This window comes from Rutidosis leptorrhynchoides, chromosome 5, assembly GCF_046630445.1.
Source record: "Rutidosis leptorrhynchoides isolate AG116_Rl617_1_P2 chromosome 5, CSIRO_AGI_Rlap_v1, whole genome shotgun sequence".
NCBI lineage: Eukaryota > Viridiplantae > Streptophyta > Magnoliopsida > Asterales > Asteraceae > Rutidosis > Rutidosis leptorrhynchoides.
Window position 1 is genome coordinate 454,889,372 of NC_092337.1, and position 18,772 is coordinate 454,908,143.

Genomic DNA, 18,772 nt, shown 5'->3' on the forward strand with positions numbered 1-18,772 from the left:
TACAATCAAAACAGACGTCTTTATTTATTCTTTACTTACCGTTACATTTCATTCGGTTTTAGATAATTGGTTAACGGCATCGTAAAAAAATCGTTTAAATAATAATCAATCAAATAAAATTTTCAAAGCTTTTTCTAAACATATTCCTAAAGACTTTGCTTAACAACTAAATTCATGCATAAATACATTCTACATTGAGTTGGTTAGGAGTACAGTGGATATTAAAGTATAAAATAGAAAAATTTAATTATCAAATCAAATTAATAATAAATAATTAAATAAACTTAAGTTGTCGACTAAACCGGAGAATCCTAGAAACAAAAGGTGGTACGAGGGCTGAGATACAACATTTTAGTGAATTCATTAAAGATATTTGAGCCTTTTGGTCTGATCCTCGTATTGTTTCGAATTTAGATGGCCGCTAATCTCTACTTGGCTTTCTGATTAGGCTCCCTTTTAATGATCATATGTTGATTGATTTCACTTGTATATCATATATCACATTGCGGGGACACTGGAAGATGAGTTTTATCGCCCATGTCCTCAGATTGGACATAGTTTCCTCCTGGATAGCTGTTGGGGGCGAGTTATGCAACTGCGAGAGATGAGCGCGTTGGTTGTTAAGTTCTTCCTGTGTAATTCCGCGGCCGTACGGCTGATAAAAATTTTTTTTTTGCTATAGCAGTGTTTGCTAATTCAACATTTACATAAGGAAAGCGTCTGTTCCAGAAATTTTGTGTAGAAGAAATGAAATGAGATGAAGGAGAATGAAGGGAAAGGATTGTGAATCCTTCCAAAAGGAAGAGATGATGAGTAAAATACACTTAATTCTTCTTCCTTTTCATTCAGAGCCTAATGGTTACCTCTTTTTTTTTTTTTTTTTTTTTTTTTTTTTTTTTTTTTTAAAAAGTATATTACTTGCAAACACGGAGTATGAGAAAAAGGGCTTCCTTTTTTAGTTCTCTGCTTTTAAAGTTGTCATCTGTCGCGAATTAGATTTAAAACATACGGAGTACTTATTGATTTAGGCAATATCAGTCATTGATGAAGATAATGCTACGGCTATTAGTTAATCAATCTTTATATTTGATGTAGATACTGATTGATTGTATACATCTTCCTTATTTATCTCCTACCTTGTAGGATTAATTGTGAAAGTGTATATATTGTAGCGAAGTTAATTTGTTAAATCAAATTCAAAGATCGCCATTGCTTTCAACAAGTAAATCGTAGCGGTTTAGTCCGAATTAGATTTCAAAGGTAAAAAAAAATCGTACATTTTTGTTTGTTATATGATATTTGTTGATGATTAGGGTTTTGAAACTGACTTCGATGTCAATAAACCTAATCGTAAATTGTATCTATTGCAATCGTTATCAAACGCAATTTTTTTTATGAATAAATTAGTGTAATTTTGATTATCTTTGAATTTAACAATATTAGAGTTGATTCGCTCAACAATTAAATTAAGCTAAAACGATGTTTATAATTATTCATGCATGTGTTAAACCTAAATACAGTTTATGCTGATTTGATTCTTGCATAAATATGAAACCTGGACTGAGATGCATATGTATGTTTAATCTTAAACTCTGTTTATGTTGAATTGATATACATACAAATATATATGAACCTTTTATGCTGAATTGGCTTTTGCAGTTAATCGCAAGAATTTGTTGAGATGAAAATCAAACGTTTGTGCGTAGATAGACTGAGCAGCCTTCCTCCAAATATAATAGAAACCATCCTATGTCTTATACCTATTCGAGAGGCTGTTAGGACGTGTATTCTCTCTAAAGAATGGAGGTACAACTGGACTAAAATTCCGAAACTTATGTTTGATGAGAGTACTTTTCAAGTCTCAAGTAGTGAGATTAATAATTTTTGCAATGTTATATACCAAATTCTGCTACTGCACCAAGGTCCCATTGTAGAGTTGTCGCTTTCCATATGTGAGGAGGATACATGTGTTGAATTGGACCAAATAATACTTTATTTGTCGAGAATGAATACCGTGAAGAAACTTCGTTTGGGTTATATGTGTAGGATACCCTTAGACGTCTTCTCATTGCAACAATTAACTGACCTATATCTTTATAACGGTTGTATTGACCGTCAACAGACATTCAGTGGCTTTAGTAGCATTACTACTTTAACCATTGATGATATAGAGATATCTAAGAAAACACTTGCACATCTTCTATCCAAGTGTCCATTACTGAAAACATTTAATCTGGTAAGTTCTCAATTGCTTGCTTATATATATATATATATATATATATATATATATATATATATATATATATATATATATAGAGAGAGAGAGAGAGAGAGAGAGAGAAAGAGAGAGGGGGATCCAATCAAGAGGGAAGCACTTTTTTGGGGGAAGTAATTTTTTTTCGTTTTTTGAAAAAAATTTGTTCACGAACATTATAGATTAGATGAAAATATGAACATTTAAAAAAGACACTTTGTGATGAATATCATTATTTTGGCGGGAAAACGCTCGAAGAAAAAAATAAAAACATTCAATGCATTGAATGTTTTGCTGCTGAGTTTTTTTTAAGGGGTTAGAAATTAGGGTTTAGAAATTAGGGGTTTAGCTATTAGGGTTTAGAAATTAGGGTTTTGGGTTTAGAAATTAGGGTTTAGGGTTTAGAAATTAGGGTTTAGATTGAATATTTTAACATGAACGGTTTAGAGTTTAGGGTTTAGGGTTTTGGGTTGAGGGTTTACGGAGTAAACCCGAAAACCCTAAACTCTAAATCGGGCTAAATTCGAAAAAAAACACTTCACACAAGATGAAAACAAAATGATGCAAATAAACTCAGCAGCAAAACATTCAATGCATTGAATGTTTTTATTTTTTTCTTCGAGCGGTTTCCCGCCAAAATAATGACATTCATCACAAAGTGTCTTTTTTAAATATTCATATTTTCATCTAATCTATAATGTTCGTGAACAAAGTTTTTTCAAAAAACGAAAAAATAAAAAAATAATAATTTGCTTCCCCCTTCCCCCAAAAAATTGCTTCTCTCTTGATTATGACCCTATATATATATATATATGGGGCATGATCAATGGGGAAGTAACCAATCGGGTGAAGCAATTTTTTTTTTTTCTTTTTTTTTCAGGCATCATGATCACACGAAAATATGAACATTTAAAAAATACACTTCGTGATGAATGTTTTTATTTAGGCGGGAAAACGATCGACAAAAATAACATTCAAGATAATATTGATTGTGAAGAATGTTATTCCCAGGCATCAAGATCACACGAAAATATGAACATTTAAAAAATACACTTCGTGATGAATGTTTTTATTTAGGCGGGAAAACGATCGACAAAAATAACATTCAAGATAATATTGATTGTGAAGAATGTTAACGTTTAGATAATATTGATCAATTTTATCTTGAATGTTATTTTTATCGATCGTTTTCCCGCCTAAATAATAACATTCATCACGAAGTGTCTTTTTTAAATGTTCATATTTTCGTGTGATCTTGATGCCTGGGAAAAAAAAAATCCAAAAAAACGAAAAAAAAAAAAAAAAATTTGCTTCACCTGCTTCCCCCCGATTGGTTACTTCCCCATTGATCCTGCCCCTATATGTGTGTGTGTGTGTGTGTGTGTATGGGATTTTATCAGTTATCTGGATATTGTAAGCTTTTTTGCAGCTTCATGGAGATATGCATATGCAAAGTGACGGCGACTACACCGACATAATTGAGCTATTTGAGTATTTACCTGTGATTGAAAATGTGACTATTAACCTTTGGCATCTGCTGGTATAGCTTGTATATTTAATTTAACTTTGATTAATTATATTAATTTCTTTATTTATTTATGGTTGATATATCTTTGTGTTGTACAAGTGTATTGATGAACACTCACGAGAACTTCCAACCTCATTATATAACCTGAAATACATGTGCTTATACGATCTTCTTTTGGGCGACGGGGAAAGTTTCTATGGAATGCCTCTTCTTGCGGATTTGATCAGAGCTTCTCCAAACTTGGAGAAACTCAAGCTGCGTGTAAGGACGTTACGGTAAATTTGTCTTTTACTATTATCTTTTTCATGTCAAAATTTGCTGACACATGAAAGAAATACCCCTCCCTTTCTGCTGCAGACATTTACATGTACGAAACTGGACGAAGAAGCGGAGGATGTAGGTGACGATTATTATTATTATTATCCAGAAGATATTGAGTTAAATAATCTGAAGGAGTTGGAGATTGAAGATCTTTGTAACCTGAAGATTGAGTTGGATTTTGTGAAGCTTATGTTGGTTAAATCACCTGTGTTGAAGACATTGAGGATATTCCTTTTCAGAAGTGTTACAAAGGATGAAGAATTGGAGATATTAAACGTTTTGCTTAGTTGTCCACGTGCATCGCCATTGGTGGAAATCAATTTACATCGTCATGTTTGAATGCAGGTCCGACTGGCTTGGCTCGGTAGTATAAATTCTTTAGCTGAAATTGTTTTTCTTGTAGGTTTTGAAGTATAGGAATAACATTGATTGATTGATCGGTTCTTTAATCTTTAAAAGTTGTAAATTAACTACTTTATTTATATTTATTAATTTATTATTTATGGGTGTTTGAGCTCAACTCTTTAAAGAAATCGTCTAGTATGGTGTATTACAACTATCATTGTAACACCCTAGTCAAATCCCACATCGTCCACGGACATGAGTGATCATGGAATTATAAGGTAATACTCACGTTTAAATGACACAATGCGTTTTGGGACCACAGGCGGAGCGGGTGTGCGAGTACGTTGTGGTTAAGCGTGCTCGGACGAGAGCACTACCGGGATGGATGACCTCCTGGGAAAGTGCTTCTCTTGTGTGGTCGCCAAGAAAAAGTCGTGCGCCTGCGAGCAAAGTGGACAATATTGTGGTCATGTTAAGTTGGGGTGTTACAATCATCTTTTTAGACTTGCTTGGTAGAGGACTACTAATATCCAACAAATAAGTTAGATAACCATGTTGTCAATAAAAGATAAAACCTAATAAATTTATGATCATATCTCACTTGTATAACATGAATCGGAGATTGCTACAGCCAAGGGCAAATATTTAGAAGGGACTGAGGGGGCACGCGCCCTCAATGGATTTGCAATTTTTAGTGCAAAAATTTTGGATTTTTTGATTTTGGCTTCAATGGAATGTTTTATGCCTTCAAAACCTTTATATTTTGTCTCAAAACATTCATATTTTGTTCAAAACCCTCCAAATTTGCCCAAAAACCTCAATATTTTGTCCCAAAACCTCCATATTTTGTCCAAAAAAAATTGCTACGCTTTTAAAAAAAAATCGCCTCCGGTGAAAAAAATTACTGCTTCCGAAACTGGCTACAACACTCTTTGCTAATTCACCATTTACATAAGGAAAGCCGAGTGGTTACCTCAGCATTAGGAGGTTTAATTCTGCTACTCCTTTTTTTCATCAGAAATGTAACGCATATTGATAGATATAGTATGATTTCTATATTCCTTTATCAGCGAAATTTGGACTGACACCGCTAATAATCATGTCGGGATGCTTCCTTTTGTCTTTGTTGAGTCTTTTGGGTAAGTTTGATTTGATTAACTGTAAATGATGCATACAAATGGGTAATTTTATTAATATGAAGTTATTTTTTTTATTTGCTTCCTTTTGACTTGAGAATTAACGTTTCAGATGCCTGTAACTGGCCTGAAAACGCCTTTTCGTGATGGATTGCTGAAACATGTCGCCAAAGATGTTGTGAACTTCGCGAAGGTTATTACGTTACATTGATTGATATTCACATTAATAAACCCATTGTAAATCCTTTAACAATCACCTTATAGTCAGGATGGTTTGGAAAGAAGAGGATATAAGGAAACAGGATTCTTAAATGAAGTTGCAGAGGTTGTCAAAACAGGTAATGTGGTAGATTTGGAAATTGTGACCAATTTCCATATATGGGTCGGTTTGTATTATCTATCATCTCAAATAGGTCAACCTAGTAAATTGAAAAGATTAGCTTTAACTGGAATAGGTAAAGAGAGTTAGATCTGTCAAAAGTCACCCACGGTGTATCTTTAATACATAAAAAAGACTACTAAAGTACTAATGACAAAAAGTGTATCGATCTTTCGGGGTTAACCCGGCAAGTTTCAACCAGTTACCGAACTTGCCCGACCCACCCATTTTGCCATTTCTAGTCTTTAGTGTCATTTCTACTAGAAATTTTTACAGACATGAGACCTGTATGTATATATATCTCTAGTGAACTCTTAATGTTAAGAAATTTAAGTTGGATGTTTCAATGACTAAACTACTCTTGCAGTTACGGGGTGATAGAATGTATGATGGTAGTAAATTAGCGAATGTCATTCTATAGGTTGGTCACTTTTCATCTATAAATAGATCAATCTTTTCATAATGCATTTTTTTATGGGATGCATTTTGCATCAACTCATGTCCATGTGTAACCTGACATGCACCCGTGTGCCCCTCATGGTCTCTAGTGACCTACCATGTTAATTGGTTACCAACATATACTTTGTTTTTGTGACATTTATCCTTAGGGTTGTTTGTTTTTGTTGTAATTATGTAATTGGTTACCAATTGGATTTTAGTTGATGGGTTACATTTGCAGGTGAACTTAGTTACTACCTTAAATTAAGGTTATCGACATTAAAAACATATTAATTGAAATGATGTGTATGAAGTGAAGGATGACCTAAATATTATTATTTGGTTTAATTATTAAGAGGAAGACAACTTACCCTCTTAAGTACACTTTGCTTTAGATGTTGATAAACTACTAAGCTAATTACTTGACAATACCATTGCAACCACAATGCATATAATATAATTACAAGTTATTGCAATTAGATAAAGGGTTGTAAATGTACATTATGTGACCCGATATAAGTTTTGTTCCTAATCTTCTTAGTTAAGTTAGCAAAAAGTTTATTCACCATTTATGTTTAGCTCATGATTGCTATAAGAAATGTCATCATATCTTATACTTTAAACATGTTGAAACTTACTACATTAGTTTGTTTGAATCTGTTACTGATATAGATTGCGTCTTTCAATCTATTGGTTGTAAGTTATCATTGCACCCGACACAAGAACATGGAGATATAGTACATTGACAAACAAGTTTGAATTATATAGGATTAGTGAGATGACAACAACGTTAGAAGTTTGAGTGAGAATATTAGTGAGATGACAACGACATTGGAGACGATTAAAAGTGAGAGTATTAGTAAGATGACAACGAAGCTGGAGTCGATTAAAACGTTAAACATTTAATAAAGAGATTAGGAATATGATAGTGATAACTTATGATCATTAGTTTAGTTTATTTGTAACTAGAAAAGGATATTGTGTTGCGTACTCTATATAATCTTCACAACAAACATCACTATTAAGTTCATCTTAAATGTATACACCAGAACACGATTAGGTAGGGTAATTGTTCAAAATACATTTTTTTTTTTTTGACTTCAAACAAAATACACTTTTTTTAAAAAAATTGTCTTTTTACACCATTCGGTAGACGGAATTTCCGTCTACCACCTTTATCTGTCGTCTACTACCATTTTTACAAAGTAGTCGACGGTGAGATAAAGGTGGTAGACAGAATTTACAAAGTAGTCGATCGTCTACTGCCTTGTTGTTGCTGTCTACTGCCTTGTAGACACTAACAAGGGAGTAGACAACAACAACAAGGCAGTAGACAGCAACAACAAGGCAGTAGACGGTCGACTACTTTGTAAATGTCTGTCTACTGCTTTGTTCTCGCTGTCTACTAACCATGCCAGTAGACGGGAATTCGTCTACTACCTTTATCTCACCGTCGACTACTTTGTAAAAATGGTAGTAGACGACAGATAAAGGTGGTAGACGGAAATGCCTTGTGGACACTAACAAGGGAGTAGACAGCAACAACAAGGCAGTAGACAGAAACAACAAGGCAGTAGACGATCGACTACTTTGTAAATGTCTGTCTACTGCTTTGTTCTCGCTGTCTACTAACCCTGCCAGTAGACGGGAATTCGTCTACTACCTTTATCTCACCGTCGACTACTTTGTAAAAATGGTAGTAGACGACAGATAAAGGTGGTAGACGGAAATCCCGTCTACCGAATGGTGTAAAAAGACAATTTTTTTAAAAAAAATGTATTTTGTTTGAAGTAAAAAAAAAAAGTGTATTTTCAACAATTTCCCGATTAGGTATGCAAGTAATAACGTCATTAGTTTAGTTTATTTGTGACTAGAAGGATATTACTCCGTATATTGCTTAGTCTATATAATGTTCACATCAAATAATACTACTAAGGTCATCTTTAATGTATACACCCGAACACCATGTAAAAATGCATATCCAATTTATGCAGGGAAATTGATCAAAATACATTTTTTTTTTAATGCCTTCAAACAAAATACACTTTTTTTTAAAAAAATTGTCTTTTTACACCATTCAGTAGACGGGAATTTTGTCTACCACCTTTATCTGTCGTCTACTACCATTTTTACAAAGTAGTAGACAGTAACAACAAGGTAGTAGACAGTGAGAACAAAGCAGTAGACAGTCAATTACAAAGTAGCTGACCGTCTACTGCCTTGTTGTTATTGTCTACTACCTTGTTGTAGGTGTCGACACCAATAATACATATCAGTCAACACCTACAACAAGGTAGTAGACAATAACAACAAAGCAGTAGACGGTCAGCTACCTTGTAATTGACTGTCTACTGCTTTGTTCTCACTGTCTACTACCTTATTGAAACTGTCTACTACTTTGTAAAAATGGTAGTAGACGACAGATAAAGGTGGTAGACAAAATGCCCGTCTACTGAATGGTGTAAAAAGACAATTTTTTTTAAAAAAGTGTATTTTGTTTAAAGACATTAAAAAAAAATGTATTTTCAACAATTTCCCATTTATGCACCTTTTTTTTTTTCTTTAATTTATGCACCTTAAATAACTTGCTATTAGATTAGAAGTAATCCTGATTGAGATGTTAATTTGAAAGTCGAACTTTGATCAATGGTGAATGAAGTGACTCTATATGTATAACTTACGGGATTAGCTAACTTATATCTTAAAGAGGATAAGTTAACTATCGTTAAATTCATCAAAACTTTCAAAGTAAATCACACACTATTTATTAAACTAACTAATTTTCAATTATATATGTTTATTAAAAAAATTATACTGATTATACTATTTATATATGAAAAGTTTAAGTTCTTTTAACTGTCATGTCATATCGTATAAGTTAGATAATCTCGTAATTTATAGTGATTAACATTAAGTAATTAAATTAAATAATAAAACATAATAAAACTATCTTTGCAAAATGCAACATTGGATCCGTTGAAGTGACACTTGAGCTATATAGGATTGACCTCAATTATTTCTTTACATGATATAGTGTAGTATATTCTACTCTGCATATACTCATACTCCAAAATGTCGTTTATACCCTTGAAGTTTAACTATCGAGTTATGATAGAAGAATTCACATTTTTGGTTGTTTGTTCCTTTTTAAATGATACTCCGTGCTTATATATTTAGCGATAGAAGGGTAAAACCGGAAATATGGATGATTAAGGCAACTCCACCCTTCTGTCTCCTATCATGTCCAGCTCATAAATCCTGGTGGGCTTTGATTATGGCCCACAAGACAAAAACATACCCACATGGAAATTATTATTTTCAATTTCTTACTTAAAATTATTATCGTTATTTTTATTACTCTATTATAGGAAAAATATAGAAACATATAATTTATAAAATATATTAAAAAAAAAATCCATGTCTCCATCACAATACTATCTCGTTCTTGCTACAAAAGGCCTCATCTTCCCTTCATACTTCATTGTTCATTTCCACTCTCCCTTTCCCATAATAATTTTTAAACATATTTTCTTAATATAAGTTTCAAGAAAATGAGAGAAATTCTTCATGTTCAAGCCGGACAATGTGGTAACCAGATCGGAGGGAAGTTTTGGGAGGTCGTTTGTGATGAGCATGGCATCGATGAAACAGGAAAATATGTCGGTACGAGTGCAGTTCAATTAGAGAGAGTAAACGTGTACTATAATGAGGCTAGTAATGGACGATATGTACCTAGGGCCGTTCTAGTGGACCTAGAGCCCGGTACGATGGACAGTTTACGTACTGGGCCATATGGTAACATTTTTAGGCCCGATAATTTTATTTTCGGCCAAAATGGAGCCGGAAACAATTGGGCTAAAGGACATTATACCGAAGGTGCTGAGTTAATCGACTCAGTCCTTGATGTTGTTCGTAAAGAGGCCGAAAATTGTGATTGTTTGCAAGGTACGTTTTATTAATATAAATTTAACATACAATGGTACTATAGTAAAAAAGAATAAAGGTAAAAAAAGGTAACATGTTATTGTGTAACAGGTTTTCAAATATGTCACTCACTTGGAGGCGGGACCGGATCCGGTATGGGTACCCTGTTAATATCCAAGATCCGTGAAGAATATCCAGATCGAATGATGTTGACTTTTTCGGTCTTCCCATCTCCGAAAGTGTCGGATACCGTCGTTGAGCCTTACAACGCCACCCTTTCTGTTCACCAACTTGTGGAAAACGCTGATGAATGCATGGTTCTCGATAACGAAGCGTTGTATGATATCTGTTTCCGTACACTCAAGTTAGCTAACCCAAGTTGTAAGTCAACTAACACATGTTATCTTAACCGTTCATTATTATACCTCGTTTGTGTAAAAAAATTGGATTTTCCAAGTTGTTGCTAACGTACATAAAAGTCTTGTACAATTCCAGAACCGCCACTTTAAATTAAATAAATAATCAGTACGTACAAGACTTTTATGCACTTTAACGAAAGTTGTCGTTCAAAAAATCCAAAAGTACACTAATAGTTACTTCAAATGTTTATTTTTAACATATGTAACTGTCACTACAGTTGGGGACCTAAACCACTTGATCTCAACTACTATGAGTGGGGTCACGTGTTGTCTCCGATTCCCGGGTCAACTCAACTCTGACCTTCGAAAACTCGCTGTGAATCTCATCCCGTTCCCACGTCTCCACTTCTTTATGGTCGGATTCGCACCATTAACATCTCGAGGATCACAACAATATCGTGCTCTAACGATCCCGGAGCTCACACAACAAATGTGGGACTCGAAGAACATGATGTGTGCCGCGGACCCACGTCACGGGCGTTACCTCACCGCGTCCGCCATGTTTCGTGGCAAAATGTCAACTAAAGAAGTTGATGAACAAATGATGAACGTACAAAACAAGAACTCTTCTTATTTCGTCGAGTGGATCCCAAACAATGTGAAATCGAGCGTTTGTGACATCCCGCCTACCGGGCTCTCGATGTCGTCAACGTTTATGGGGAATTCGACGTCGATTCAAGAAATGTTTAGACGAGTTTCTGAGCAGTTTACAGTTATGTTTAGGAGGAAGGCTTTTTTGCATTGGTATACAGGGGAAGGAATGGATGAAATGGAATTTACAGAAGCTGAAAGTAATATGAATGATTTGGTGTCTGAATATCAACAGTATCAAGATGCTGTGGCTGATGAGGAGGTTGAAGAAGATGAATATGATGAGGAAGTTGAAGAAAATTAAAAAAAGTCAACAAAGATGGAAGTCAAAAGTCAAAGATGTTTATAATTTTGAATGGGCTCATTTTATGTGTGTATTTTGGCTATTATTCATTGTTATTCTTGTATAATTCCTTTGCTTTGTTGCCAATAAAGTTGTCCATTTTTATCTATACGTAATTTGACTTTTGAGAGATGATACATTTACTTCAAAAAAATTAATATATTTATATAATTACAATATATGCATTAGATCTATAATTATAATCATATACTCCGTATATTACATTATATTACATTATTAAAATATTGCATTAATTATTAATTTTATTTTTAATTATGTGGATCAATAGAACTTGCATATGAACAAGCCAACATAATCAATAGTTATATATACACTATTATAGTATTGCACACGAAGGAAGTATGTAAATTGAAAATTGAGAATCACTTTATCTACAAAAGATTTATGTATGAATTCAACATTACTCACCTAACATCAAGATTAATCTCATTCACCATCTTCATAATGCAAATCCAGAGTGAAAATCAACCAATCAATCTCTTCACATTGCTTCAAAAAAACCAAACAAAAAAATTCAAGAAAAAATGAAAACTAAAAACCATGCATTGAAAGTACAGTATTTTCTGACATCAAACTTTCTATTTTTCACATAAAAATGGCACCTTTTTCTGTCAAGAATCTTGTCCGGTTCATCCGCTTTGGACTTCTGGTGGCGTTTTGGATGCGATTGGTGTTCCTTTTTAGAAACTATCAGTTAACTTTCTTTTTCTTTTCAAGAACCGAGCCTTCTTTGAGTGCAACGTGTGCTTCATTTTCCCTTTTTAAAACAAAAAGTGCAGCAGCTTGCAAGTAAAAACCGATATGCCAAACTGGGGATATGACTTGCGTTTGTACAGCATCATTGAGTGCCTCTTGTGGCATATCGTTCATAAGGTGTGACAAACTTCGACGAGCATATACTGTCGGTGAGACCATGTTTCCTACATCAATGAACTGAAAAGAGTACCACTTTATAGACTGATGCACTTCTTGATCAAAACTATACTAGTCAATTTACTCGTATTATTTTTAGACTTAATTGCAAAGATAGTCCCTATGGTTTGTTAAATCTTGCATGTTCCGTCCCTAAACTTTTTTCCTTGCATAAGTAGTCCAGTGGAGTGCAATTCTTTAACGGATAGTCCCTGCGTCTAACGGGCGTTAATTTTTACCGTTAATCTTAGTCATGTGAGGGTTTTTGGTCAATTTAGTCATGCGCCCCAGGCATGTGACAAGTTTACCCATAGAGTGCAAGTCACATGATCTGAGTTAAAGAAAATAACTTATGACCGTTAAACGCAGGGACTGTCCTTGCAAGTAAGAAAAAAAGGTCAGGGACAAAACTTACAATTTTTGACAAACCACAAGGACTATCCGTGTAATTAAGTCTTATTTTTATTTGTAAAATACTTCATAGTTAGAAGTTGTTAAATATGGTTAGTAAATATTATATTTTGTCAGTAGTAATCTAACTATTTGAAAAGTAAAGGCTTTGAAAAAAAGTTAAAACGTTTGCAGTAACCTGTGTATAGTAATCTATTGCGGCTTTAAACTCTTTATGTCGGAAAGCTATGTCCCCTTTCTTCTTGGAGTTCAAGGTGTCCTGCATCTGATTTGTCCACATGTGAAAAGACAGCTGCAAGACATTATCAAAACAACGATTAGTGCTATGTCAGTTGACTTTGGAAAGAAAAAGTCAACCGACAAACAAACCTCGGTTGCTGCTCCCTCATCGTCTTTGTAGGCTAAACTTTCCAAGATTTCATGTATGGCTGTTAAATCCATCCTTAAACAGGCATCACCGAGTGGGGTTAAAGATGTATCAGTGTCACCTTGTGGTATACCCATTAATACACGAGATGGCTCCTGTGATATTTAGATGCTAAAAACTTCAGTACACACACACACACAAATAAAAAAATAAAAATAAATAAAACGTAACATATACCATGATAAAGGATGGGTCAAGGTGCACCGGGTTGACCCACAAATACTTGTGCTCATTTTAAATATGGAGTAATATATATAATAACTACACTATGTGCAAACTATTAATAAAAATACTTGAACAATACAAAGTATGATTTATGAGCTTGGAAAAATAGACTTTAAGCAACTTTCAACGGACCCATATGATCCGGCCCATTTGACCTGTTTAAGATCATACAACGCTCAAATTGACATGGTAATAAGTAGATGGGTCAAAATTTCACCTATTATAATGAACACTAAATATACATATTGTGGCCGACTGCTGAAAGGATAATATCATATCATAGTAACACATCAGTTAAACCCAGAGAGCCAACATTATGGGAAGGAAATGTAATACTTCAATTCTGTATGTGAAACTCAAATGTGTCTACTTAGTCGAGAAATAAAATTAATAATAAAATATTCTCGAGTCAATGTAACATATTACCGCTGTTTCCTTTTGGAGAGGAATCAAAGCAGTAACCAATGACGTTGGATCTGGCCGCTCACGTGGATCATATTGTAAACATCTAGAAGCTAACCGTAATAATTCGGTTCCATCTTCATTAGAAAAATGGCCTTCCAAGCAAGAGTCTGTTAGCATTTGAAGGTTCCTATCTCTGATTAGGTCAAGAGCCTGTTAAACCACACAACATTGGTTATTATACGGTAACATTTTTCAGAATTAAATAAAATAATATAACAGTGGATGTTGAGCCATAATTAACATATATTCTTGATACATAATTAACAGATTCTTAAACACATACATGGCTAGGAGGAATGTGCTTTCCACTGAAAAGGTCAAGCAAAAGGTTCCCAAAACTGTAAATCACACTTTCTGCTGTTACCCTCCCTACAAGTTTAAGAAAAGCAAGTGTCAAACATCAATAAAAAGAAATATATAAACATTATTAATTTGTCAAAATTAAAATAAGCACTACTATTTGTGTGGTCAAATGAAATTTGTGCTGCATATAACGTGTCATAAGTACATAAATCAATACCGGTCCTCAAATACTCGGGAGGGGTGAATGCTAAATTTGTACTGTAACTATTTCCATCTCTACTGTTCTTCATCAGTCCAAAACATGAGAGTCTAGGATTAGCATCCTGCACCGTATCACATATGATTATAAACACACCATAAATGTAATGATGAAAGGGTAACAACATACATCATCGAAAACTATTCTGTATGCATTGAGGTCATGGTAAAGAGCACGCCCTCGACTTGTACAATATTCTAGAGCCTCTGAAAGATATAAAGCCACCCTTAATCGCATTGACCATTTCATAGGTTGTGTTTCCCCTAATATACAATACAAATTCAATCAAATTTGAACTATAACTCACATTCAAGTAAACTTATTATTTCAAAAATAATTTACATAAAATACAAAACTTACAATGAAACAAATGCTTTGCAAGTGTTTCGTGTGGCATAAACTCGGCAACGAGTAGTCTTTCATCACCATCACAGCAACATCCAATTAAATTGGCCAATCTAGGACTTCGTAGCTTACCAACTGCTCGTGCTTCTTCCTGTGGTACAGTTGCAGAAACAGATAAAAAAAAATGCAAATAAAATATTGTATTGCATATAAAGATAAATGTACCAAAAATTGCCTCGGATCAGGCCATGCGGATCTATTAAACCGTTTAATTGCAACATGTTTCTGGTTTTGCAATTTTCCTTTATAAACCACGTTAGGGGCTTTCTCCCCATGTTCAGAGACAATATACTCCACAGCGAAACCAGATGTAGCAACCTTAAGTTCGTCAATGGAGAACTCTTGGAACAGCGGCAAATCACTTGCCTCGCCTTTTTCTTCTGTTTTTGTAACAAATCATACTTAATCTTAAATAATTAATATCATGGCAACAAAAAAAGGATACAATAAGCAGTTTTACATACCAACATTACGAGCTTCCGCAATCACTCCACTCTGTTCGGTAACACAGCAACACGAGCAGAGTCTAGAAAACTCACAACCCATTGCCAAGTTCTTTTAAGCTTCAAAATCACAATATATATAGTTATAGTTATAGTTAATTATTTTAAAAAAAAAACTTTTTCCTACTTAAAGGCCGGAGGTCCTCTCGGAAGCAATCTCTTTATCCGTCGAATAGAGAGAGGGACGACTTTCTCTACTTTTGAGAATGTTTCACTCTGGGTGGAGAAATGACTTGTCTTTATTCCCGGATAGGGGAAGGATTGTCTACATCTCACCTCCTCCATACACCACTCATGTGGTATTGGGTTTTGTTGTTGTTGTTGTTGTTGTTGTTAATTATATTAAAACCATAACGCTTCAAAATCACATAATATAAGCACCCATGTGTTCACAATTTACCTAATAGTTCTTGTAGGCTATATTGACCTATTAAAATATTCAAACTGTTTGGCTGTTTGCAGAAACAGATAAAAAAAACATGTATCGTGTTTTAAATTAAAACAAGCGCTCATTCAGATTCAGAAACTTATCAATACACAAGAAATTTCGGTAAAGCTGATTACTTTTTTATGAAACCAAATCCATTACCATCTATCATTTTCAAAATCAAACCCAATTCACATTCAATATTATTTATAACTTGCACTAGTTATAAATGATACTCCGTATAAACAACCTTTATAAGCAAAATCAAGAAGAAAAAAAAGTGGGGACTATAGAAATACCTTATTAGGGCTTGAAAGTCCAAAGCCCAACTCAGCAAAGATTCAACATCCAACCAAAAAGCAAAAAGTAGTTCCTTTTAGCTGAATTCAAATCAAACAAACATGGGTTGTTATTAAAAAACAAGAAAATGAGAAAAAAATTTAAACTTTTTGAATTCTCTATCTTCAGTTTTTAGAGGATCACCAGCAGTTCATGGAACCAGTGTAAAAAACACTCAGATAGACACAAGAGTGGGTCTTTCGCTTGTTGAATGAATTACATGTGATGAAGAAGAACTATGATGTTTTTCTTCTTCAAAAATATTTAGTTAATTAGTTTGTGTTATTGATTATTGATGTATGAAATGAAATATGAATGGGTATTGGGTACAATTGTTGGATTTGGAAAATCTTTTGCCACTTGATTTCAAAGCGAGTAATCAATTACTAACTTTTGATTTTCCTCATTTTCAACCGACAATAATCATTTATTTATATCTTTTTTATTAGCAAGTGTCTTGCATGAACACTGCATAATAAAACGGCACATTGACCATGAAGTATTTATTTTATACTAAGTGTAGTGAAATGACCCGTGAAATTACGGGTTTATTTAAACGAAATAGTTTAATTATGTTTTAAGTATTAACTAAACGTACATACTAAAGTAGTTTAGTTTAATGACCCGTGGAACCACATAGTCCGATTAAGAAACTCGCCAGCTGAACATTTCATCAAACACCTAAAATGCATATTAAACAATCCACATCCAATCATAAGAGATAATATTGTTTGTCATTTTATTTTAAAAGTGTAAATTAAAATATTAATTCAGAATTGATTTTCTTCTGCCTAGCTTTTACACCTTTTCGTACTCACTTCAAAATAATTAATTAAAATAATTCAAAATTATTTAACTTTAATAATTAAAATAATTATTAATAAGATTTAATAATAATAATTAATTAATAAGATTTAATTTTAATTCAAAATTATTTAGATTAATGACATCACCCACCATACTTAGATTTTTTTCTTTTATTTTTTGATTTCTTTTAACAAAAAAATTAGCATAATAATGATATCATCATTATAGTATTTTAATATAAACTATAGATATATAAAATTAAATTAAACTATAATAGGAAAAGTAGATTATATCAATTTAGTAATTAATTTTTAAATTAATTATAGCGGGACGGAGAGAGTATTTAAATTTAAATATAGGCTAAGGGTGTATTTGATAAAACTGTATGGAAAATTTAAAAAATGAAACCTCCTCCGATGAACCTAGGGATGGCGCCCGCGGGTAACGGGCACAGATTCTATATACCCGTGACCCACCTGTCGGGTTTCTTTTTTGCACGTTGAGATCCGTTACCCGCCCACGGGTAAAAACTTGTCGCCCATGCCCGTGACCCGCGGATACCCGTGACCCGAGGGTAACCCGCGAGTAATAATAATATACAAGTTTTTATTTAAAAATCCAAACTATTTTATTAATTATAAAACCATATGTACAAGCTATATGTATAATGGCGTGAAAATTATGTTTTTTACTTGTATATAATATTATATTTTTAATCATTATTCAAATACTAGTAAAATAGTTTTTAAATTTAATAATTGTAAGTATTAATTCGTCGGTAAATTAAGAAAAGTCTCATGTATTTACGGGTCGGGTTTTACCCGCGACCCGTCTGCGGGTATAAATTTTTATCCGTACCCGCGGGTAAGATTTAATTATTTTACCGCCCATCGCGAGTCACGGGTTTTTTCTCGCCCATTTCCATCCCTAAACGAACCAACCATACAACCGAGCTAATTAAACACAAAACGAAAATCTAAACTCGAAAAACAAACTAAACTAAAGAGATAAATAGCCTATTATAGGACACAACATGAAAAAGCACACAAAACAATGATGGAGACCAATCTAAATGACATTCCGCAGATTAAGAACCATCTAACAATCAAGGCAGATTAAGAACCATCTAACAATCAAACTTCACTAGCGTCAACTCGAGAATAAGAAAATCAATTGTCTTTGATAAAAACTCCAAAAGCTTTCATCTCCGTTCCTTGAACCAATTGCTTCTTCCTATCCTTTTTTGGTCTTTTAACATGTGCCAGGGCGGTAGATGGATTTCTAGAATTAAGTGCACGTTCTTTTTTAACATCTGTAAGATCCTGTTTTCTTTTTGGTTTGGACGCCGTCCAAACATCTGGGACGCCGTCCCATTATGAAGGCCTGGACGCCGTCCAGATGATCTGTCGAGCCAGAATTGGGTTTTTAAATATTTTAGATGGGTATATTGGTAATTTCACTTGGTGGACGAATTAAAGGCCCTAGATCAGTTTGGTTGAGCCTCATTACTCCATTTCTAACCACCAAACTTCATCCACTTAAATCCTAGTGAGAGAGTGTGATTCAAGTGTGAGAAAGCTCAAATCGGAG

General features: G+C 33.7%; 3 protein-coding genes across 3 annotated transcripts; 2 read left to right on the forward strand and 1 right to left on the reverse strand.

Annotated features, from left to right (window-relative positions):
• Positions 1 to 3,660: 3,660 nt before the first annotated feature.
• Positions 3,661 to 4,564, forward strand: LOC139850702 (F-box/FBD/LRR-repeat protein At1g13570-like). Its single transcript, XM_071840260.1, has 3 exons — positions 3,661 to 3,794; positions 3,882 to 4,043; positions 4,140 to 4,564. Exons 1-3 carry the CDS (start codon positions 3,696 to 3,698, stop codon positions 4,440 to 4,442), a joined length of 564 nt encoding a protein of 187 aa, XP_071696361.1. The 5' UTR covers positions 3,661 to 3,695; the 3' UTR covers positions 4,443 to 4,564.
• Positions 4,565 to 9,917: 5,353 nt separating this feature from the next.
• LOC139847121 (tubulin beta chain-like) lies at positions 9,918 to 11,803 on the forward strand. Its single transcript, XM_071836731.1, has 3 exons — positions 9,918 to 10,346; positions 10,437 to 10,706; positions 10,963 to 11,803. Exons 1-3 carry the CDS (start codon positions 9,953 to 9,955, stop codon positions 11,637 to 11,639), a joined length of 1,341 nt encoding a protein of 446 aa, XP_071692832.1. The 5' UTR covers positions 9,918 to 9,952; the 3' UTR covers positions 11,640 to 11,803.
• A 333-nt stretch (positions 11,804 to 12,136) lies between these two features.
• On the reverse strand, positions 12,137 to 16,413 carry LOC139847120 (serine/threonine-protein kinase BSK7-like). Its single transcript, XM_071836730.1, has 11 exons — positions 16,336 to 16,413; positions 15,571 to 15,669; positions 15,272 to 15,486; positions 15,062 to 15,197; positions 14,831 to 14,964; positions 14,660 to 14,765; positions 14,423 to 14,508; positions 14,101 to 14,289; positions 13,392 to 13,544; positions 13,201 to 13,314; positions 12,137 to 12,632 (listed from the first exon to the last, which is right to left on the reverse strand). Exons 2-11 carry the CDS (start codon positions 15,650 to 15,652, stop codon positions 12,390 to 12,392), a joined length of 1,458 nt encoding a protein of 485 aa, XP_071692831.1. The 5' UTR covers positions 15,653 to 15,669; positions 16,336 to 16,413; the 3' UTR covers positions 12,137 to 12,389.
• Between the last annotated feature and the right edge of the window lie 2,359 nt (positions 16,414 to 18,772).

Excerpts from the sequence above, each read along its gene's own strand:
- LOC139847121 (XM_071836731.1), top strand. The coding sequence starts at position 9,953 with ATGAGAGAAATTCTTCATGTTCAAGCCGGACAATGTGGTAACCAGATC. Across the intron at positions 10,347-10,436 it reads AAATTGTGATTGTTTGCAAG|GTTTTCAAATATGTCACTCA; the intron begins GTACGTTTTATT and ends ATTGTGTAACAG. Across the intron at positions 10,707-10,962 it reads CAAGTTAGCTAACCCAAGTT|TTGGGGACCTAAACCACTTG; the intron begins GTAAGTCAACTA and ends CTGTCACTACAG.
- LOC139850702 (XM_071840260.1), top strand. The coding sequence starts at position 3,696 with ATGCATATGCAAAGTGACGGCGACTACACCGACATAATTGAGCTATTT. Across the intron at positions 3,795-3,881 it reads TTAACCTTTGGCATCTGCTG|TGTATTGATGAACACTCACG; the intron begins GTATAGCTTGTA and ends GTGTTGTACAAG. Across the intron at positions 4,044-4,139 it reads TGGAGAAACTCAAGCTGCGT|ACATTTACATGTACGAAACT; the intron begins GTAAGGACGTTA and ends TTTCTGCTGCAG.
- LOC139847120 (XM_071836730.1), bottom strand. The coding sequence starts at position 15,652 with ATGGGTTGTGAGTTTTCTAGACTCTGCTCGTGTTGCTGTGTTACCGAA. Across the intron at positions 14,965-15,061 it reads TGCAAAGCATTTGTTTCATT|GGGAAACACAACCTATGAAA; the intron begins GTAAGTTTTGTA and ends ATTGTATATTAG. Across the intron at positions 14,509-14,659 it reads TCCCGAGTATTTGAGGACCG|GGAGGGTAACAGCAGAAAGT; the intron begins GTATTGATTTAT and ends TTAAACTTGTAG.